We start from the raw sequence: 24724 nt of genomic DNA on the forward strand, positions 1-24724 counted from the left end.
CCTAGATAGAGGGGTCTAGAGAATCAAGACTTTTAAGTTAAAAAAAATGACAGCTTACTTTAATAAAGAGAACTTCTGCTACCAGTAAAATCACAACGCTTGTCCTGGTCCCTATGATTAAAAATCTGCTACTTTAGGAAAGTGGAAGAGACTATCTTTTCTAAGTACTGTTTCCAAGTGGTGTTGTTATCTCTAAAACTTCTTTAGAAAATTCTATATTTTGTATAATGTTCTAATGTACCTTTTAAAATATTTCTTAGCTATTAGTTTAGTATGTGATTCCAATTTTACTAAGATAAATCTCTCTTCAAAATCATAATGTTTCAAATAAAGCAAAACCAACTGAATTAATTGGAATACTTGGGTTTTCTGCCCGTGTGGATATTGTGTATCTCATGGGTAAATCACTTACTCTATGGTAATTTCAGAAAGACTGAGGAGTTCTGCCAAAAATCTGTTTTGTATTTTTTATGATTCATCACATGAAAATAGAGAGATACCACATGAAATTAAGAGGAGTGGGTATATAAGAAAAGAGGACCTTCACTTCTATTATTATTATTATGAAAAAACCAAGAAATATTTAAAAATAGTAACAAATATAAATTTAAAGAATACTTAAAACTTTTCAGCTCTGTAAAACATTTATTCAACATTATTACAAACAGAATATAGAATGAGCTTTATGATGTCATGGAATTTATTTTTTTTAATGTTAGTTTTAGAATCTTCTCTCTTCCAAATTACTATAAGCTATTTTACCAAATAGTCAAAGATAAAATTATTACCATTATCATAAATTTTAATCAATAATTAAAGAATCTGTGATTTCATCAATAGGAACTTTGTATCTATCTTCAAGATTCAGTGTTCAGTTTCTATTTAAAAGAAAAAAAGGAAAGAAGAAGAGAGGGAAAAGAAAAAAAGAAAATTAAATTTAAGAAGGATAATTTTAAAGTTTTGCACCTGAACTCAAAAATCAACTGCACAAGAACAGGATTGGGGAAACTGGTTAGAGAAGGGGTCATGTGAAGAAGACCTATAGGTTTTAATGAACTCCAAGATCAAAGAGTCAACAAATACAAGTTTAAAAAAAACTAATTTAACCTTAGGCTATAACAATAGAATTGTGGTGTTTAAAAAGAATAACTGATAGTCCCACAGTTCTCTGATCTGGTCAAATCACAGTGAGAGTTTTGTGAACTCAGGTGTTTGTGCTACATTTTGAGGATCTGTGACAAAAATTAAATAAGTCATGGAGAGGAAGTAACCAGGTTGGTACAAAAGCCCTATGGTGCTGTTTAACCTAGTGAAGAGAAGACTTAGGAGAAATAGGATAACTGTCTTCCAGCATTTGAAGGGCCATTATATAATAATAATTATTATTATTATTAATAACAATAACTGTATATAATGCTTCAAGGTTTGTAAAATGCTTTAAAATTATCTCAATTTATTCTCATGATACCATGAGAGGTAGATGCTATTTTTACAGAAGAAGAAAGAGAGGCAAAAGAGGTTTAAGTGACTTGCCTAGGGTCAAACAGGTATTAAGTTTAAGTTTTTCTAAGGCAGGACTAAAATTCATGCTGTCCCATTCCTTATCCATTAAACCACGTGTTTGTGGAAAAGATTTGGGACTTAAGTCAACCTGACTCTGCAGAACAGAACCAAGAACAATGGAAAGAAGTTAAAAGCATTGATTAGACTTAATGTTAAAACTTCCTGACAAATAATGCTGCCCCAAAGCAGGATAAGTTGCTTCTATAAGCAGTGGATTGAAGGTCTTTGACAAAGGCCTTTATTAAGAAAACTTCAGTTAAATTAACATTTTTAACTGTTATGTGACATCAATGATTCTTTGATGTTGTAGGCCATTTAAGCCTACAGATCTTCTTCATGTGACTCATCTAACCTTATTTCAATCCAATCTTGTACTTGTAGAATTGATTTACTAAATCAAGATGATGAAAGCCTTCTAAAGGTGAAGGCATCAGATGAATTAGGTGACTTCTCCTGTCTGAGAGCACATGTTTCTGTGAAGATACAAGCTCTAATAAAGTAATAGAAAGGGGCAAAGTTTCCTATTACTTTTATATGCTAATAATCTGGGGAGGGCAGCTAGGTACTGTGGTGGATAGAGTGCCAGGTCTGGAGTCAGGAAAACTCATCTTTCTAAATTCAAATCTGGCCTTAGACACCTACCAGCTGTGACTCTGGACAAGTCACTTGACCTTGTTTGCCTCAGTTTCCTCATTTGTAAAATGAGTCATAGAGGGAAATGGCAAACTACTCCATTATCTTTGCCAAGAAAATCTCAAAAGTAGTAACAAAGAGTTAGCCATGATTGAAAAATGACTAACAACAACAAACAAATCACATTTCATAATCCTGGAAGGACTATCATACATCATTTTACTTGATCTTCCAAACCACCCCTCCCCAAGAGAGTTAGAGAGGGTAGGCTCTATTATTCCCATTTTACAGAGATTGAAACTAAGCCTCAGAGACATCCAAGTTATTAAACCCATGATTCCAGGATTTCTATCTGGTAGGGCTAGATCAGAAAGCCCCAGCATACTGTTTTTACTATTTTTTTTACTAGAAAATAGTACTTCCACATCAAGTCTAGTGTTAGAAGCGTAATAAGAACTGATTAAATACTATGATTTGAATTTCTCTGACTCTTCACTTAAATGAACTGGATAATCTGTGTTGATTAATTGTTTCATGATTTGCTACTATCTATCATTTTATATGATACACATCTCCTTCAATATTCATTTCCATAATACACTTATGAGGAGCATACCACTATTTTAAACACCACAGTGGAGATAATAGACTCAATTCCAAAGCTGAGAATCCTATGAAGCTTAATTTTATAGAAGTGAACATAATTGACAGAGATGAACTCAGTAAGATGTATAACCATAGAACCAGACAGTCTGGTAGCACATTTCAGTCAGTCAATAAAGTTCTGGGCATTAAGACAAATATAAAATCAGTCTCTATTTCCAAACTATCACTGATTATAAAACAATGTTTATTAATAATGGGAATTTGTAATTGGCAAATATTTTGGCAGTGCTGGATATTCAGAATACAGAGACATGTTCTAAAATAACTGAAATACAGGGTATCCCATTTGTCTTATTAAGGCATTGCTCTAAGACTTTAGGGACAACATATATATCATGGCACTGAAAGACCGACTCCCAAAACAGGAGATCCATATGGAACCATGTCATCAAACATTTTGTGCGTTTCTATCATATATATATATATATATATATATATATATATATATATATATATGCCTTTAGTTGCTTTATTCTACAGAATTGCAATTTTTCCTTTAAGGAGAATGTCAATAGCAATGAAATGGATCTGATAGACTTCCTAAGCTCTTCTCCTCATATAATGTAATTGGAACATAATGTTATACAATTATTTTTTTAAATTGAGAGCTTACTGAATGTTGAAATAGAGCACATACTACTCATCACCAAGTGTCACAGTATTCTGAATAATCATAGAATATTATCTAATCATCTAATTAATATAAAGGTATATTTTTTCTGCCAACATGTCAAAGACAGTTTAAGAGAAGAGAAAAAAGAACACATATATAATTCTATTAACAGACAAGTTGAAAGAAACAGTGTGATGTAGAAGTTAAAATACTGACAGAAAATCTGGATTCCAGTTTAGGCAACAAGGTGGAATGACAGATAAAGTTCTGGCCCTGGAGTCAGTCAGCCTGAGTTCAAATTTAGCCGTATTTTAGCTGAATGACCTGAAGCAAGGTACGATCCCATTTTCCTCAACTCTAAAATGGGTATAATAATTGCACCCACCTCTTGGGATGATTGTGAGGATCAATTGAGATAATACTTATAAATCACATGCTACAATGTCTGGCACATGATAGACCTTAACACAATGCAAGCTATTAATATTATTGTTATTATTATTATTATTAATCCTGATTCTGCCAATAAATAGCTCTATACGCAATATCAAGTCACTTAATCTTTTTCTATTTTAATTTCTTTACCTGTAAGATAAGGATAATAAACCCTGCCTACATCATAAGTAAGGAAATCATGGGTCATAAATGTAGAGAAAAAGAGGATCTTAGAAGTCATGGAGTCTAAGCATTTTGCAGATGAAAAACTTGAGACACAAGAGAGAAAAATGTAATTTGCCCAGAGTCTCAAAACTGTCCCAGGTGGATGAATTTCAGTCCAATATCTGTGAAAGCATCTTTCAAAGTACTATATAAATGTGAAGGATTAATTTGTGGATAAAAACAAGAACAACAACAACAAAAAAAGAAAATGCAAAGATTTTAAAAGCAACACTGGACCAAAGTAAAGGATTTTTTTGTCAGTTTTTTTAAACAAATAGTTCACATTGAAAAATATCTTATCCTTTATTATTCTGTCATATTTCCAATTCTTTCACTGAGATTATATTAACAATTCTGCCATTCATACGTGTGCTCCTTCCCAGGGGTCACACCTGCAAAGTTTGAACTCCCTTGCCTTCCCTATCGTAAGTCTTTGGTGAATTAGCAAAACATTGAGGTCCCTGGCACATTATACTATTAGTCATCATGCCTCACTAAGTCAAAAGCTCTTATTACTCCCAGCATTTGCAAACCTTGATTCTTATTCACATGCTGATGAAAGGAGTTGGAGGATGTCAGAAAACCCTGCTGACTGAGTCCACTATAGCTGCATGTTACATAATCTTAACCAGGTCTTTCCTGCAGCAAGGCAATCTTTTTACATCATCCTAATCAATTTTATCTCCTACTCACCACAATGGATATTCAAAACATTTCCACTCTTCAAGTTTCTCATAGAACCTACTCTCTTCATCCTTTGTAAATTCACTAGAAAAATTGTTCAGTGAAAGTTCCCTCTTCTCCCCTCCACATTATCTCACATTATTCACATGCCTTTTTCCACTATTTCCTCCTTCACCACTGTCTCACATGAAGAAGTGTCCTTGATCAACTACATCCACTATCTATAGTCCTCCAGCTCTTCTTCCTTTTGTGGCTATTGCCTTCAGAAAACCATCTACTACTGGTGCCTTCACTTCATCTATTTCCACTCTTTTCTAAACCCTATGGCTTCCAACTTCATCATTCAAATGAAACTGTTCTCTCAAAAGTTATTTGTGATTTTAATTGCTAAATCTAATGGACCTTTCTCATCATCTCTTACTTCACCCCCTCAATACTTAGTCCAGACAAATTGCCCTTTCCTTTTCTCATACAAAGAACTTCATTCCACCCTAAACCCTGCCCCACCCACAGACATCATCCTCCAAGCCTTTGCACTGGCCCTCTCTAAATCCTGGAACACATTTTTCACTTTTCAAGTCATCTTCAGCATAAAACCTTTCCTTATCCTTCTCCCTCCCACCCTCAATCAATACTGTACTGCCTTACTACCTTTTATTTAACTACCTTGCATGCAATTTAGCATTTATTCTATATGTGTGTGCTTGGTACCATACACACACACACACACACACAGACACACACACACACATATATGTGTGTGTGTGTGTGTTTGCTCTTTCCCAATGAAATGCAGCTTTCTTGAGAATAGGGACTATTAATTTTTTTTAATTCAGAACCTTACACATAATTTAATAGATGCCTGCTGATTGAATCAAATGATAGAGGGGGAGGGAAGGAGAAATAAAAGAGATTTGACATTTCCAGATTTTACATTAGTAAACATGGTATGACATAATAAAATAAAAGTTGTCAAGTGGAGAAGAACAAATAAGCAAAACTCAGAAGAAAATGTTTGTAGCAATATTCACAATGTTGACAACATCAGTCCAGAGAAGGAATAAAGCAAAGGACAAAGGATGGTGTAACAAAACCATTATCTTGAGTTTCAACTGCTGTTTAAAGATGTCTTCATTGATACAATTACATGCAACACTTGCATCTATTTATTTTTGTCCTGTTTCATTAACTCTGCATCACTTCATAAAAGTCTCTTCACCTTCTTTGAATCTTTATAATTATTTTTGTCTCTGACACTTATTGGTTGTATGACACTAGACAAAGTCACTTGACTTCTTAGAGAGCTAGGCAACTTTCTGAGACTGTAAATGTTGAAAAAGTGACTACTTGTACCACAAGAATTTTCTTATGTAGAGTTCCCATCCCTACCTCTTTTTACATCACCCTACATCACCTTTCCTTATAAGACAGTAATATTTCATCAATCCCAAATACTATACATTTGCTCAATCATTAAGCAGTTTATTTTTAAATTTAAATTGCTATAATCCCTTTATACAGATAAGTCTTCCTTGTTCTCAGTAAACTCCTTGATATACCAACTCCTCAAAAAAAAAAAAGAGATGGATGCTGGGTCAAAGCAAACTTTTCTTACATGACTCCAAACTAATTTCCAAAATGATTGGATCTCATTAAAATGTAAGGTCATATGTACTATGAATTATAATTATACCCACAAATGTTATAATACATACCCACAAAATGCAATTTAAGAGAATTTGCTCATAACTAAAGGATCACATATTTAGAGTGGTAAGAGACCTTAAATTGTCAAGTTCATTCACCCCAGGAAACAGTCAGTCAGCAATCATTTAATAGGGCCTTACTATCTTCCAGGCACTGGCTTAAGAATTGAAGAAGAGCAAAAAAAACAAATAATTTGTAATCTCTTCCCTTCAAAGAAATCACATTCTAATGGGGAATAGAGTATGCAGTTATTTAAAATAAACTGTTCATATGAGACAGAGATAGAAAGAAATGAGAGACAGATACTACATAAACAGATTGGAAGTGAAAGGTAATCTCAGAGGGAATACCTCCTTTTTCAGAAGAGACTGAAAGAGGATTCATGATTTACTCAAGATTATGCATGTGAAACATGTTGAAGCAGTTGAACCCAGGTTCTCTAATTGCAAAGTTTGAATTCTTGTCACTGTACTCCTTTCCAATGACTGTTTCACCTGGAGCCCTCCCCATAAGGTAGAAAAAACAGTTCACTATGGGAATTTGGAGTCCCTTGGGACATCCCCAAGGAAGTTTCCCATACTTTACAGGTTCCAGAACCTTGCTTTATTCCTGTCCTAGTCTGTTTTATTGGCAACATTCTTAAACAACTAGGAAAGTTTTCACTATTCTTTTTCCCCCTCTCATATTTACCCTTTCCTTCCTGAATTCCCATAGGCCACTACCCTAATTCAATAATAGCTATTGCTATGTTTTTTAATAGATTCTTATGGCTTACACAGAAACTTTTCTCAGAACTCTATACAGTGAATAATGAAGATAGTGATTTTATTGATGAGCAAGAAGAGGATCAAGGAGGTCAGATTTGTCGTCCAAGGTCATACATAAAATTATCAGTGTGATAGAGCTAGAACTCAATCCAGGTCCTCCCATTCCAAAAATCAATGTTTATTTTTTACACATACCCACATGCATCTACACAGCCACATGTTTGTATAGATAGATAGATAGATAGATAGATAGATAGATATAGAGATATAGATATATAGATAGATAGATATAGATATAGATGATATAGATGTAGATGTAGATGTAGATGTAGATATAGATATAGATAGATATAGATATAGATATAGATATAGATATAGATATAGATGTAGATATAGATATAGATATAGATATAGATATAGATATAGATATAGATATAGATATAGATATAGATATAGATATAGATAATCTGTATAAATAGATATATTATATATACACATTGCTTTCTATACTACTCTATACTGTTTCTCCTTCTCATCAGGTAGCTAGGTAGCACAGTTAACAGAAAGCTCAGCTTGAAGCGAGGAAGAATTGAGTTCAAATTCTGACTCAGATACCAGCTATGTGACTCTTAACAAGTCACATAACTTTTCGTAGCCTCAGTTTCCTCCTCTATAAAATGGAGGTATAATAGTTCTATTTTACAGATTGTTATGAGAATCAAAAGTGCTCTACTAACCTTAAAGTACTTTATAAATGTTAACTATTGTTGACTGACTGTTGTCTGGGATGAATGAATGTGACAACTTAAGATCTTTTATACTCTATGTCTTATTAACCATTATTGTTATCATCTAAAACCTCTGAATGTTATCAGTTAAAAGGATGAAATTAAAGATCAGAGAATTTAAGTGACTTGACCAAGACCACACCATTGATAAATGGCAGCTGGTATATAAACTCAGGTCTTCTAATTAGCAATCTCATACATATCTCTTCCATTATGTTATTCCTCAACCTGAGTAACTGTTATCTGTATCCCGTTCTATAAGGTTCCCCTGCTTCCAGTCTCATGCCCATCATGCACAGTACAGACAAAAATCATTCCTAAAATGTGATTTTGATCAAAAGCCTTCAAATCCTCTTAGTTACTTAGATTATGAATCTAGTTTAAACTGGAATTCAAGGATCTCCACAATCTGACCCAAGCTACTTTTTCACAGCTGCTCATCAGATCCTATCTCTAGTGCTTAATTCTAAATTATCTAAATCAGCAACCTGGAAACTCTATAACCCCCAAAGCAGTGTTACAACTTGATGACCTAAGTAGAAGATGGACCAGAACTAGCCAGAAATGACTAGTTTCCTCCTCTGAACTCTTAGGGCATGGGAGGTCAATATGTGATCAGTGACTAACTATATCATTCATTCTGTAACCTCGGTTGCAGTGTGACATCTCTCCTAATAGGCTCATAAATCCATTTAAATCTTATATAACACTGACTTTATCTTCATTGCCTTTGTTGTTGGTTTGTTCGAGGGATGCCTCAAACTATACTGCAAACTTGTTGAAGAAAGCAAATTGATCATATTTTTTCTGAATTCTTCAGGGTGCCTACCATGGTGCTTTACACCCAGGAGGTGCTTGATAAACATTTGCTGATTTGATTTTCCCTTTTGACATTCCGATGATAAAAAATGATTCAGATTGCAAATGTTAGCTTCAGATTAATAGTCAAAGAAGGAGTAAAGGCACATGCATATGAATCATCTTGTTAGGAATATGTGGGTGTGAATATGAAAACAGAAGTGAGAATACATCCAGAAACTCAAAAGTTGAGTATAGACTAAAAAAAAACTATCTTCTCAATACAGCCTACTTTGGACTAGAAAATGGTATTAATATCCATAAAACAAATCTGTTTCTAAAAGGTAAAAATTGAAGACAGCCCTGCTTAAGGATATTTCTGTTGAGTTAAAATTGCATTCACTGCTTCCCCCTAAAAAAGTCATATACAAAATACAAATTGCTTAAATATAAAGAGTAATGATTAAGAGAACAGAAAGCAACAGTTTTAATCTGCATCAATGTAATATTGAAGTGAAACTACTCCCGAACTTAGTCTAATCTTCTGATTTTTCAGAAAATCAGAAGAGAAATTTAAAAATCAATCTACTGCTTCCAAGTACTGGCACCAGAAAGATGGAGTTGTACATTTTCCACACTTTGTATTTCAACAAATTGGTCAAGGATGATAGGTATAACTTTCTGATTCTGCTTCCATTTCTTCCAGAATGTATACTTCAAAAAGACAATGCTAACTTGTACATTGTGGCTGGGCTCTTTTTAAAAGGAAATTACTTATCTAGACCCAGGAAATGTGGTTAAAGAAAATGAGGAAAATGCCAACCCATGCAAAATTTCTTGACTTCCTAATAATCATATTAATATAGCCCCCATCAAAAAGGAATCTCCCCGTTTTGGAGTTTTCTATCCAAAAAAAAATCATTGGTTCAGTCTCTTTTCCTTTCAATATTTTCTTGGCTCTGAGTTCTCATAGAAGCTAAGTTGTTATTTTTGCTGTTGTAGTCCTTCATTCTCAAAGAAACCATGACATCAAGTAAATGATGAATGCACATGATTTGAGTTAAGGTGAGAGGGTGTTGTGTAATGGCACAATTCTCACTATCTCTTCCACAGAACCACATGAACCCAGTGATCTGATATAGTAAGAACAGGATGACTGGTGTCAGTCTGGATATAATGGGAGACCTTGGCTTTTTAGATGTAGGTCTTTCCCATATCACCAAGGCACTATTTATCTTTGAATCACCAGCACCTAGAACCATGCTATAACAAAGGTATACAAAGGGTATTTAATAAATTCTTGTCTTATTTGCTACCCAAATGCCTCTACCTCCTTCCTCTGGGACTATTTTATTGTGGCTAGCAGGCATTACCCATATTTGAGTCCAAAATGTGCAAGTTAGTCAGCTAGCAACTCATTCAAATGAGTCATTCAGACAAGGTCTTTGCTCTTTGGAAATATCAAAGTATGACTGAGCACATTTTCAGAACAAAAGAATAAGGCCTCAACAGCTAAAGGAAACCTAAGTTTGATGCCAGAGAGAAGACAAACTACTTAGAAACCAGAATTTAAAGGTTATTTATGCCGTGTCTCTCTTCAAAAACGTCTAATTTCTGACAGTCCCTACATAGAGTTGGTAAGTGGTAGGCAGATAGGTCCTTCTATCCACCCAAAGACCTTTACCTCTTAGAACTAATGACTAATCATTACCTGAATCTTTACTCCCTAATTCCTTGCTTTGTTTCCCTCATTTTATTTGGTGTCCTCACTGAGGAAGAACCTAGTCATGTCACTTGATGACACCAATTTGACCTCTACCGATTTCCTCCTCCTTCTCCATCTCTTCTCCAATAAGCACATAAAGTAATAACATTGCCTTCCTTTATTTCTACTTTTCATCAGACAAAACTCAAGTCAATTCTACCTTAGGTTCTCTTCTTCCCTTTCTATGTTTTGGCTCACACTGCCTCTATTCCTTGGAGTGTACTCTGCATCACTCCTCCATATCCATCTGCAGATGGATTTCTTAAAGATCCAAACTCTCCATAAAGCCTTCTTTTACCCATAAAATTGAAAGTGATCTTATCTAAAATTTTCTTTGTCCCTATCTCTTCTTCATCCTGGGCACAATCTCTCTAATATCACACAATTATTAGTGAATGTGTTGAATTTTACCTAATATATTAAATGTCCCTTGAAGTCAGAGATGAATTAATTTTTAATATTTGTATCCAAACTACAGTATCTTTCACAAAATAGACACTGAATAGTTATTCCTTGAATTGAACTGGCAAGGACATACCCGTTTTCACTCCCTTATTCCTTCTAACATGTCATCTCTATCCAGTTATATCAGAAAAAACTTTTCCTATTTCATATTGCTCATGAAGGCTGATGTACATCACAGGTTTCAGGAGAAAACATTTCAATGAGTTGAAAGAAAGATAGATAGGATCCCTTGACCAGTAACTCTACAAGTAAAATCAGCCCCAGAGTTTAGTATACTTTAGTTTTTTGGTTTGTTTTTGTTTTTGTTTTTTATAAGGCAATGGGATTAAGTGACTTGCTCAATTATTAAGCTAATTATTAAGGGTCCAAGGCTGTATTTAAACTCAGGTCCTCCTGACTCCAGGGCAGATGCTCTATCCATTGCACATCATCTGGCTGCCCTGGTATAGTATATTTTAAAGGAAAAAAAAAATCCTAACAACAAAGAATTTGAATGAGGAAGAAAAAGTTCCTCTACTTAGTCAATAACTATTTATTAAAAACCTATTAAGTGCCAGGAATTATAGAAAATGACACAGATATATTCATTAGTCAATTTAGATTTGATAAAACATGTGCAATAAATGGAGATATGGGCAGGTAAACAGGGAATCTATACAATAAAGAATAATTTAGTTTTACCAGAACAGAGAACACTTATAATAAAGTACTTAATGAGGTGGGGCTGAGCATGTAGTCAAAAAAGCAATAAAATGGTCATCTATTCCAATGCTCTTTATTTTTGGCCTGATGTCTAAGATATGTGATTGTCCAAGGTCGGTACATAATTGGAATCTGAATCCAGATCCTCTCACCAGAAATCCTGTTGTTCTTTTTTCCATAACATTTGATGCTGCTCAAATTGGATAGTAGGATAATAATAGAGAAAATGAATTCTTATTTTTTCTCCTGTTACTCTTTTTTAGGAGTAATAATCTATAGATTGAGAAGTTAAAAAATGAATAATGGAAAACTGAAAATCAAGAAATGGAAGAAGAGGGTGAGCACTTAACTTCTCTTAATTAGTTTAAGTCATCATATCTGACCTTACTGTATCTGATTATTTTTAAAAAGTCAGTTTTCATTGCTGTTGCCATAAGCAATCTCTAAAAAATCAAATAGGAAAATTACCAAGGGGTTAGATGTGAGAAAATGTCCCAATTTTGAACAAAAGTGGGGGGAGGCGGTTAAGAACAAGAACATTTTCAAACCTAGATGGTGAAATTTTAATGCTTGGCAAAATTCTAGAATTTCAAACCTCCAGATAATTTTGGAATTTTAAGATTCCAGAAAATTAAAGGGATGATTTATGAATACTTATAAAGGAAATGGTGATCACTAAGAGCCAGCATGTATATATCAAGAATAACTCTGCTAGACCAAAAGTATTTCCTTTTTTTGTTAACAGGATTCCTAGAGAAGTGATTAATTCCTTTTCTAAAGTCCTAACTAAGAGACTTAGTTTGTCAAAGCTTTGGTAGGTAGTACTAAATTGAAAATGCTTGTGAATCCAGGGATAGATTCATGTCTTTTCTCTACTGAGATTAGCAAAGTTAAGCTCAAAGGACTTAAAAACATTTGCAGAGTAATGTTTGTCAATCATTTTGAAGAAGACCACATCATCACAGAGATGATGCCAAGACAAGCACATGAATTGGATTTGCATGATGGGGGGGCTGTGCTAAGTCACCAGCCTCATTTTCTCCCCAGATAGGAATCAGGACAACTGGAGATGGCCCTGAATTTGAGGCAACCAGAGTTAAATGACTTGACCAAGGTCACACAGCTAGTAAGCGTCAAGTGTCTAAGGTTATATTCAAACTCCCATCTTCCTGACTCCAAGGTCAGTGCTTTACTCACTGACCCACAGGGTAATGAATATTTTGTCCATAGAAACTGTAAAAAAGATTATTTACTAAATCATATTAGATTTGTAATCAACATCAGGAACAGATATGTATGTCAGATGTAAAAAGAGATTTCAACATCACACTGAGGAAATCACCAATCACTGAAGCATTATAAAGTATAATCAAGCTAGAGCCATGGAATACCAAAGGCATAGTATACTCTAGTTAGATAAGGTATTGGGCAAGGTTTCTCATAATATCTTTGTAGATAAAATTAGGGTCAATTAGGTGGGACAGTGAATGGAGTACAGTACCTGGAGAGGAAGACTCAACTTCCTGAGTTCAAATCTAGCCTCAGATATCTATTTATTTGTGTGACCCTGGGCAAGTCATTTGCCCTGTTTGCCTCACTTTCCTCATCTTTAAAATGAGCCAGAGAAGAAAATGGCCAACTACTGCAGTATTTTTACTAAGAAAACCCTAAATAGGGTCATGAAGAGTTGAACACAACCAAAAACACCTCAACCACAGTCAAAATAACCCAAGCACTCCCTACCTCACCTGGCAGTTATGAAGAAAGTGCTTTATGAACTGAGGTGCCATATAAATGAGTTATTGTCATTGAGGCAGCAGGGTACACTGTAAATAGAATTCTGTGCCTGGACCCAGGAAGACCTGGGTTCAAATCCAGTATCAGACTTACATGCTCTGTGACCCAGATCATGTATTTAACCTTCTAGTTGCCTCAGTTTCTTCAACAAATAAGACAGGATGATAATCTCACCCACTTCACAGGGCTATGTGAAGGTCAAACGAAAAACTGTTTAACACAGTGCCTAGAACATATTCCCTTCTCTTCTTCCCATTGAAAAACTGAACAATACACAGGAAAAAAAAGTGATCAGAAGAATGAAGGACTATTGACCATGTAACACAAGGATTGTAAAAAGGAACTAGGAAAGTTCAGTAAGAAAAAAAAGTGAAGTATAATCTCCTTGAAGGCACAGATAACTTCAGTCTTTTTCAGTTGTGTCTGACTGACTCTTCATGATCCTATTTGGGAGTTTTCTTGACAATGATACTGGAATAGTTTGCTGTTTCCTTCTCCATCTCATTTTACAAATGAGGAAATTGAGACAAACATGTTTGAGTGACTTACTCAGGGTCAGCACAGTGGTCTAAATACAGGAGCCACCTAATAATATTTGTTGAATAACACTGATATGATAATTCTCAGAGGACTTTTGAAGGGCTATCAGTTAGAAGATGGATTATACTTTTATGCTTATCTCTGGAAGTCACAATTAATTTTAACATCCTGAATGAAGCTCAATTTAAGTTAAATCTAACAATTAGAGCAACCCTAAAAGTTGAATGAGCGGCCTCAGGAGGTAAGAAGGTTAGATATCACTAGATATCTGCACACAGAAGCTTGATGATCAGGGATTATTGATGAATTCGATGACCTATGAGGTCCCTATTGACTAGAGATTCAGAGATTCTGCATTAATTTGTGATCCAAAAATCAATGCTAATGCTGGCTGATCATAAAATAACAATAAAAATAAAATCAACAGTTTTGAAATGAAGCAAAAAAGGAAACATCTGTTAAATAGTTCTTGAAATTGCTATGAATGGATGGATGCATGGATGGATGGATGGATTGAAGGATGGATGGATGAATGGATAGACAAAGAGAGATAATCAGTCAAACAGATAGCAAGTAAGACTGTCAGTCAGACAAGGGATGGATGGATGGATGGATGGATGACAGATAGATGATAGATGATAGACAAACAGACAGGTAGACAGACAGTGAAAGAGAGATAGATAGTTAGGAAAAGATAGACTGTCAGATAAACGAAGATAGATTGAAAGTCCAATAGATAACAGGCAGTCAGAAAGACAGATGGACAGCAGATAGAATTAGACACAGAGAGACAGACAGACAGACAGACGGACGGACAGAGATCTATATCTGGGGACAAACAGAGACAGTGACTCAGAGCCTGAAAGATCTGAATTCAATTTCAATTCTAATCCATAGGGAGCCTGGGCAAGGCACTCTTGCCTCTTAATGTACCAAATAACTCTCTAATATTATAAGATATCACAAAAGGTAACAATCTGAAATGGTATAAGGAACCCCACACTAGGAGTTCTAGATACCAATAAAATTTCAAATATAGGCCAAAATAAATAAGGTAGGAAAGGAAAGAAGAAAGACAAGATGAGAGACTGGTTTCCTCTTCTAATTAAATTTGTTTTCTCTTCCTATTAAACTTTTATTCAAGTAATGGCATTAAGATAAGGTCTTTAAACCATTGGGTTTTGCTATTTTTTAATTACTAGTACTGAAAAATATTGTAATATTAATTTTATATCAAAATATATAGTATATTTTAGGACAGTCTTTTATAAAGTAATTACAGTTCACATTTAACTATGTTTAAAACTGTTCTTATCAATGAAAAGTATTTTTTAAGCACCTACTCTGTGCCAAACATTCAGGTACTAGAAATACAAAAATAAAAAAAATAAAATAAGCCCTAGTCAGAAGGTGCTTACCTGTTAACTGAGGTGAGGCATAATTAAGTGCATAATACATAAATGGAAAGTTGATAAACACAAATATATGCAAAGTAGTTAAAAGCTAGGGAGTCTGGGAAAGAAGTATATAAAACATAAGAAGTGCAAGTTTTGTCATAACCAGTTAATAAAAGACAAAACTGAGTCTTGAAGAGCTTAAGTATTATGTTTATTTTCATAAGACTAGTTAAGTCCAGATATTTTAAGTTCAGGTGTGTTTTTGTTTCCTAGGACATAATGGTTTCTCTAGAAACCATTAGAATCTCTCACAGAATCAGAATTTTTAGAAGAAAAATAACAATATTGTTTGTAAGGGGAAATTAATCCTAAAATTCCAATGACAAATTTACAACAAATTTTTGGAATTCAACCCAGTTTTTTCATATCAAGTACTTAATTTACTATGTATATTGTCCTCAGTCATGTGGATTGACTTGGGCTCTGAAGTCAGAAGCAATAGGAAAGAAAGTTACTGATCTCCTTTGCAAGGTTTTAGATCTAATATCCTTTGTAAAGATCAAAACTAATTCTGCATGAGTCTTTGACGTCTATGGAGAAATGGTGCTTTAGAAATCAAAAGGATGAATGTATGCATGTTTATACACACATGCATGTGATATGAATATATGCACATATATATTATGATCTGATATAGATATATAAATGTGTGTATATAGTGATCAGAATCATTCTCTCCGAAGGAAGTCTCATTAGTTATTTAAAAGTCTTGGACATCTAAACTACACATCTAAAATAAAGCATTTTTTTTCTCTGTAATTCCAATTTGAAAACCTGCTCCCTAGCTTCTATTTCAGATTATTTTTAATTAACTTCATTGGCATTTTGCATCCTGCTATGAAAAGTCCGCCTAATAGTCTCAGAGGATCCTCCCAAGAGAAAAGAATGCATTAAATCACACATTATCACATTATCGTTTATTTCAGTACTTAGAGTCCACATATTAAAGGCTTGGCAAAAGCATCAGGAAAAAAAATGAATAAGTTTGACAGACTTAAAAAATATTCAGATGGTATTATCCTTAATATAATAGTACTGAAAAGTTAGAACATTTATTTCCTGTTTGTCCACATCTATCCCAGTAAACATGCAGGGTGACTTGAAAATTCTACTCCTATCACCTTTTCCTAATATTAACTAGCTCTGGGACCTTGAGAAAATCTTTTGACTTCTCTGGGTTTCAGTGTAGGAATGGTGAATTTGGACTCGGGAAATATGGTTTAAAATTCCAGCAATAAGACTCACTAGCTCTATAGCCATAGGCAAGTTATTAACATCTCTGGGCTCCAGTTTGCTCATCTGTGAAATGGGGATGATAAGAATTACTCCCAGGTTGTTCTGAGGAAGACACTCTGTAAGTGTAAGTATAAGTATAGAAATGTAAATCTGCAATTTTCACTATTAAGAAGAATCCTAAGTTTATTTCCAAAACATCTGCTTTATAAATGAAGACACTAGACTTACATGATTTTCAGAAGCACAGATTCATCACAAGCTAACATCAAATCACCTTTTGTTTATTTTTCCTTGGTAATGTTTAATTTTGTCCAAAAAAGTCAAAATTATATTTCTGTAAAAGCCTGCTTCCTTTAGAGAGTACTCAGTCTTCATATCGGTCACCTTGCTAGTTTAGTAAGAAATTAAGACTCCTGGTTATCTCCCAAAATGTTAATTACAAACTCAAGAGGACAAAGATCAAGATGCTGGGAGACTTGTCCAGTCAGGAAAAGACAACAAGAGATCAGATAGTATCTTACCAGGCTGCAATCTTCATGGTCAGACCACAAAAGAGGTTAATAATTTTCCTTATTCTCTATTTTTGCCTAAAAGTTCCACTCTTTGCCAGTCGAATATGGTCAATGTCTTGATGGCCATTGATGACCTATAGCTTAGATATATTTAGAAAACAAAACTTTAAAATGCCTAATCTATAATTTCTTTCATTTTATTTTAATCTTATCTTTTTTAAGGTTTTTACAGTTTTAGGGTTCACAATTCAAAAATATTTAAATCAAAAAAGTAAAGATTATTAGAGCAGTCCCTGAATAGGATATGTTTCTGTCTATGTGCAAATAGATAAATTCAAGTTTTCTTCAAATATAAAAGAACCATCTACAAATATCATAGTACCACCATTCTTCCAGTCAAAACATAAGAGTCAACTTTGGGTCTTGCCTCCCTTATGCCCCAGATCCCATCCATTGGGAAGTCCTCTAGATTCTACATCTCTTACATTCATCCTTTTCTGTGAATTCACAACACTATTATCCTACTTCAGAACCTCATCCTGGACTGCTGGAATCTGCCTCCTTATTGGTCTCCTTGCCTCCAGGCTTCTCCCTCTGATCCAGATTCATCCTTCCTTCACACGCTACCAAAACAATCATGCTAGAGCACTAATCTTGTGTCACTCTCCTACTAAAAAAAAAAAAAAAAAAAAAACTTCCATAGCTCCCACTTGTTCCTAAGATAAAATGTAAATTCCTAGTCTTAGAAAGTCTCATTACAAGAGCAGCTAGCTAGGAGATCCAATAGATAGAACATAGGCCCTGGAGTCAGAAGGACCTAGGTTCAAATAAAGGCTCAGATACTTACTAGCTTATGACCCTGGGGCCAAGTCACTTAATAACACCCCTTGGCCTCCAACAACAAAAAAAAAGCCTCATTATATATTACACTCTAATTGTTTTCCAAAATTTTTATGACTCTTGCCTCTATGAATTTGCACAGGCATTTAAATCCCCCAAGTGGAATGATTTCTCTTTCCATTGATTCAATTTAATTTGACTGACATTGTGCAAGGCACTAGGTTTACAAAGGCATAAATGAAAAAAAGTCCCTGTTCTCAAGGAGCTTATATTCTAACAAAGGTTAAAACATGTAAACTGAAGCAATATCAGAAAGGCAAAGGTGAGAATGGTATACACTTCAGGCATGTTAGGACAACCCTTGAAGAGTCATTAAAGTCTGAGATGACATGTTAGGTTCAGCCAACAGTCAACTAAACCATCTGGACTGAAACATAGAATGCATTAAGGGGGATAATGAGAAATCAGTTTGGAAAGGCAAACTTGGACACAGATTCTAATCAGTTTAAATGCCTAGCTTGAGAAGTCTGAATTTTATCACAGAGGAAATCAGGAGCCACTAAAGAATTTTAAGCAAAAAAGTAACTTGGTCGATTTTTGCTTTCAGAAGTTTATTTTGATAGTTTTGTAGAAGATGGATTGAAGAAGGGAAAGATTAAAAGCAGAAATACCAACTGGGTCTACTGATATTGTTCAGGCTTGAAGGGATGAAGATCTCAACTACAGTGGTGCTATGTGAATGGAGGGAAGAGACTGGATCTAAAGACTGTGAAGGCAGGATTCACAGCCTCTGGCAGCTAATAAGAAGGCAAAAGAGAAGGAAGAATTACACCAAGACTGCAAAATTGAGTGATGGAAAAATGGTGGTGTCCTCAACAGAAATTGGAGTGTGTTTGGGAGGAAGAAAATGAATTGAATGAGACATGAGTTTGAGATGCCCACAAAAAATCCAAGTGGAAAAATCAAGCACACAACTGGAGAAATAAAAAGAGAATTGAACAGGATGATTTGTGTTCCATTTAAACCCCACTCCTCTGTGAAGCCTTTCCTGGTTCTCTCAGCTCAAGGTTTTTTCTGCCGTTTCAAATACTCCTAGAATCTTTTCATAGAAATGTTCAGTTTGAATGAAAAGCATTAACAATTTCAAAGTTACAGCAATAGTATACAGTATGAAACTTCGCCATAGGTTCTGTAGTACCATGAGGACAGTTAGTCCAATGAATAAAACACTGAGCTTGGAGTCAGGAAGATTCAACATCATGAGTTCAAATCCTGTCTCAGACATTTACTAATTATGTGACCCTTTGCAAACCACTTAACCTTTCTCAATGCCTTATCTGTAAAATGAACTGGAGAAGGAAATGGCAAAACGCTTCAGTATCTTTACCAAGAAAACCCCCAATGTGATCACTTAGAGTGGGACATGACTGAAATGATACAGCAACCAACAGGTGGCATGCTGCACAATATGGAAATATGGAAAGAGATTTTGTGAATATCTAAATATAGATTTCCCTTTTGTAAAGTATAGACTTGATCTAAATGATTTTTCTTTAATGTTGATTTTATGAGTTACATTTTAGGTAGGCCATGTATTTGCCATTATTTAAGAAAGAAGTCACTAGTAGTATTTTAGTAGAAAGAGCATTAGACTTGAGATCAGGAAGACATGACTGCAAATCCAGTCTCAGACATTGACAGGGTAACACTGAGCAAGTCACTTACTCTGTTTCAGCCTCAATTCTTCATCTGCAGAATGAGGATAATAATAATAATAACACATAATTCCCAGAGTTTTTAAGGACTAAACAAGATAATATACTTAAAGTACTTTTCATATTTTAAAATGCTAAATAATTATAAACTAATATTATTTCTAAGATTATTTTTGCAAGGTAAAGAAAACTTCAGTTAACTTCAGTTATTACCTATCACAAATTCATCAATCTGTACTGTAGGGAGAATTGGTCTAAGGAAATGACAATAAGAGGCCATATGAAGCATGTAGTAGAAAATTCTTTTTTCAGCTATTCTCTGCCTAGAAATGCAATCAAAGTTAATCTTCAATTAAAATCAAAATCAAGTTCACACACTAAATAAGTGAGTTTTAAACAATTTACTCTCAAACTTTCTACAATAATTACAACATTGATTCTTATGACCCTATGACACTCACAATGATCCAATAACGATTCATTGACCGACATCATCTACAGGTGAAAGAATTTGCTATTTCATGCTATAAGAGCATGAGGATCATTAAAAAGTAAAAATAAGAACACACTATTAAAATAAGAATTAATAATCTACAAGGTAATTTTAAAAAATAACAGTTTTTCAAAAGTTCCAAATTGGTTTTATGACACAAGCATTGTTTAGAGTGATAAATGGTCTATGTCTGAGTATAAACAGCTTGTTGATTAGTTGAAATGAGTATAAAGGTCTTGCCTAATGACAAGAAAATGATTCTGTTGACAATAATATGTGTAGAACAAAGATGGTTTCTGGAAAAACACCTGTTCATCATTCCAGTTCTCTGTGTGTGATTTTTTGGTAGCTAATTCATTTTTATTTTCTCTGTTCAGAAATTATGAGTCACATTTTAGGACAGAAAAATAATGATAACTATAATTCAATTTTACAGCCCTCCATGCCAGAACATTTTTTTCTTTAACCATGGCTATTTTCTGGATGCATCTGTTCAGACTTTGATTTATATCCTATCTTTCATTTTCTTCTATATCCTTAAAAAACAACTTCCCCAAAAAGCCTACAATGTTATTTTAAGCTGAAAATTCAAAATACTATATTAGATGTTTTGAACTCTTAAAAAGTATATTGACTTTGATATGTTATTAGAGGTCTTTGAACCAGAACTGTCAGTGGGATTAAAAAAAATTATATCAGCAAGCATAGGTCATAACTATGAATGGAAAACAAAGGAAAACTAGGAGTATTATCTTCAGAAGAAGGAAGCTATTGTTTGACTTTTTATAAGGCTGCTTTGGAAGTTATTCAAATACAAAATTATCTTCTTTCACAAACAGTACAGGACATGAGTTAATTCATTCTTATGAAGTGTTCCTTTTAAGGCAGGTATATATCAAAACAAATTACTAAGTGAAAATGTATGCATGGGCCATTTCAAAGAAGTGGGTCACTGGAACCAGGATTAGGAAAAGGGCTTCCAGGCAACCTCCAGGACCAACAGATCAAAGTTGGAGCACAGAAATGTTCACAGAACAGAGTTGAAGAGAGAAGAACTGGAGAAGCATTTCTGAGCACTGCTTCCAAATAGTTTCTCCTCAACTGTAAAATGAGGGAGTTGGATTAGATGACCTTCCAGCTTGAGAACTATGATATCCGATCCTTAGATCCTTGCCCTCAAAATGAAGTTCATTAATTCGGTTTCTCCCCAGCATGGAGAAAGGAATGGAGGTCCTGGTAGTTGATACTTATCTTGGTAACAATTTTAAATCCTTCCATGCAAAAGGTCACTGCTACAGAGGTTAAAACAGGTCCACACAATCCTTAACTATACCAGCCAAATTAATTTTTTTAAAAAAGGCAACAGTTACAAAACAAGCAACTTACCCCCAGGGAGTGAGATCAAAAAGCTGCTTTCAGACTCAGCTCCAAGCTTTGGCCCTTCAGGACCAGGAGGAAGAGGTTCTGCCACTTGGGACATCTGCCACAGCCCTCTCACCAAGAAATCTAGAGCTTACACCCTTCTGACACAGCTAACAGGCGACCCTAAAGGAACAAACAAATGAAATTACTTTTTATGTGTTGTATTCGGGAAACTTACCGCAGCTGACGGGGGGAAATAACATTTTAACAGAAAAGCACACCACCCACTAGGAATGTTTCCTCTCCTAGCTCCCCTCTTCAAGCCCCACCCCTTGGGAAGTTTTGATTTGAAAAAGAGAAGAAGTAGGCAAATTATTACACAGCCACTCGACGGCCAAAGTAAAGTTTCTGCTAGTCTTGGGGGTGGGGAGGAGAGAAAGTCTGAAGGGTTGGAAGTGTGGGTGCTGGGGAGGGGGGCGGGAGGGGCGAGAGGGGGCTCCGCGGGAGGAGGAGGAGTTAGCAGAGGCATGAAAGCCCCTCCTCTCGCGGAGAGGTGGGGGGACGAGGAGCCCACTCCACGGAGCTCGCAAACTTCCCTGGCGTACCTCGGCATCCCTGCCTCCGGCCCGCGCACTGTCCTCTGGCTCCTCTCCTGCAGCGGGAAGTCAGCGAGGCTCCGGGAGCCGCAGCATCTCCCGACCCGCGGCCCTGGCCGTGGCCTTGGCCTTCGCTTTGGCCGCCGCCGCCGCCGCCGCCGCCGCTCCCGGGACTAGGCTGGACTGCGCTGGGCGGGCTCCGCGCCCCCGCCCCTTCCCCGCGGCCCCGAGCACCCAGCGCTGGGGACCTCTAGCCCCGGACCGCCCCTCCCCTCGCCTCCTACCACACTTCAGAAACACTTTTCTTTCTTTCTTTCTTTTTTCATCATTTCCGGATCATGAAAGCATCTAACTCTTGGCGGGTGGCCACAGCCACTGAGACTGAAGGGAGGTGCAGCCCGGGGTCCTGCTGCCCGCCTGCCTCCTCCTCCTCCTCCCCACCCCCTGGTCCGTGTCTGGGTCAGGAGGCCAGGAGGCTACGCAGTCCCCTGGCCAGGAGTTTTAGAGCTCCAACTTGGTCTTCCTAAAGGGCCTCTGGAAAAGTGGGTGGGAAGCTGCTGTCGTGCACCCCACCCCCAACACACACACACACACACACACACACACACAAACACACACACCCTTCTAAATGTAGTTTTCCTCCACTTTCCAATTCTGCCCCAGGCGAAGTTGCAATCTTGAGAATACCCTGAGGGAAAAATGAAATCTGGTCCGGTGTCCAAACTCCTGGTTTGAGGAGAGAGAGAGAGAGAGAGAGAGAGAGAGAGAGAGAGAGAGAGAGAGAGAGAGAGAGAGAGAGAGAGAAACCACTGAAATCAGGTAGAACTAGCTGGCATAGGGCGACAGGAAGCGGTTTGGACCAGCAAACTTCAGCTACTAAACTTGGGACAGATTCCCTGGCCCGGATCTCAAATGATCATTCCCAAGGAAGATGAAATGCATCAATGGGACAAACATTCCATGTATTAAGTAGAGATGTTTTGGGAAAAGATGCCAAGGAGCTGGTAAAAACTAATGTCATAAATTACACACTTTGCAATGTAGTTTAATGAGCTAAAGTGAATAACAATTGTACTATGTTCTGTTTGGTCCTATCAATATTAAAATACTAAATTAACTTTTTTTAACTCTAAAATAGTCAAGACTGAGTTAGGCAAAAGAGGGAAAATCATGATATGAGTTATCAAACTTGAAAGAAAATGTAAATGAAGTTAAAACATCACTACTGATGTCTTGCTCATTTCTTTCTTAAAAGAATTACCCAGAATTGTTACTTACTAAGTTTTCCCATATCTTACCGTTTGGTAATCAAGTCATTAAAAGTCCCTAAAAATGACTAGTTTCCCTGATCAGTTTTTAAAGTCAGTTGCTGGTTGAATTTGACTCTCCCACGATATATATATATGTGTATATATATATATATATATATATATATATATATATATATATAGCCACTTGATGAGATAAAACTCCTGCCCTTCTTAAATCATACTTACATAAGCACTTTATGTGTAGTGTTTTTCCCTAATTTTAATATGAATATAAATTTTGTCTTCCTCAAAAGATGGCAGATTGGCTGTTATACTGAAGTGCCTGGTGCTTAATACTTGGAGATTGACATATAGATCATTGTATATCAAATACAATGCATGTAGCAAATGATAAGTCAATATTTGTTGTTGAGAACAAAGACATCTTGTTCCCCTTTCAAATCCACCTTCTGATGTGTATTATCTTTATTTCTTTAGGCAAGTCATTTAACCTTCCTGGACCTCACTTTCCTCATCTGCAAAATGAGGTTCCATAATTTTGTAATTTTATGGAAATGTTAATGTAACATCCCCTGAGGAATATGCCCCCAATTTCCACAAGTGCTCACCTATTGGATCCCCAGAAGACAGCTACCATCCCCAGATTCAAATCACAGATAGAAAACATTTCCTCCAAAACATGGAGGTATATTTTCCCACATATATGCATAGCATCCAGAGGAAGAGTAGGCTCAAATTTAGCATATTATGATAATGAGGCACATGTGTAGGATGCATGTCTTCCAAAGACAAGTGAAACTCCTACTTCTGTAAATTCTAGAATTAGCTCCTTTCATTATAGAATCTTCATGATGGGTTCCCAGGGTCAGCTCCTTTCCATAATCTGATTCTTAAATGTCACAAACTTCATGAAACTCCTTCCTTTTTCTAGTGACAATCTCTCAATAAGTATATCTGTCAGAGTGTGTGTGTGTCTCTCTACTACCCACTGGATGCACTGGTCCAGTGGCTCTCTTCAAAACTATATTACCATGGTCTTGGGCAAGCCACTTAACCCCATTGCCTTGCAAAAACCTAAAAACAAACAAAAAAAA

General features: G+C 35.7%; 1 protein-coding gene across 3 annotated transcripts in view; it reads right to left on the reverse strand.

Annotated features, from left to right (window-relative positions):
* Positions 1–22470, reverse strand: part of MDFIC (MyoD family inhibitor domain containing) — a 117028-nt gene extending 94558 nt beyond the window's left edge. Inside the window, exons 1-2 of one of the 3 annotated variants that reach the window (XM_074193865.1) lie at positions 22369–22470; positions 21788–21946 (exon numbers count right to left, since the gene is read on the reverse strand). In XM_074193865.1, coding sequence (XP_074049966.1) covers positions 21788–21881 — 94 coding nt within the window. In that variant the 5' untranslated portion in view covers positions 21882–21946; positions 22369–22470. Of the gene's footprint in view, positions 1–21787; positions 21947–22051; positions 22123–22142; positions 22233–22368 lie in introns of those variants that run through there. The other 2 variants (XM_074193866.1, XM_074193867.1) reach the window with 2 other exon arrangements.
* Between the last annotated feature and the right edge of the window lie 2254 nt (positions 22471–24724).

Source organism: Macrotis lagotis, chromosome 7 (genome assembly GCF_037893015.1).
Source record: "Macrotis lagotis isolate mMagLag1 chromosome 7, bilby.v1.9.chrom.fasta, whole genome shotgun sequence".
NCBI lineage: Eukaryota > Metazoa > Chordata > Mammalia > Peramelemorphia > Peramelidae > Macrotis > Macrotis lagotis.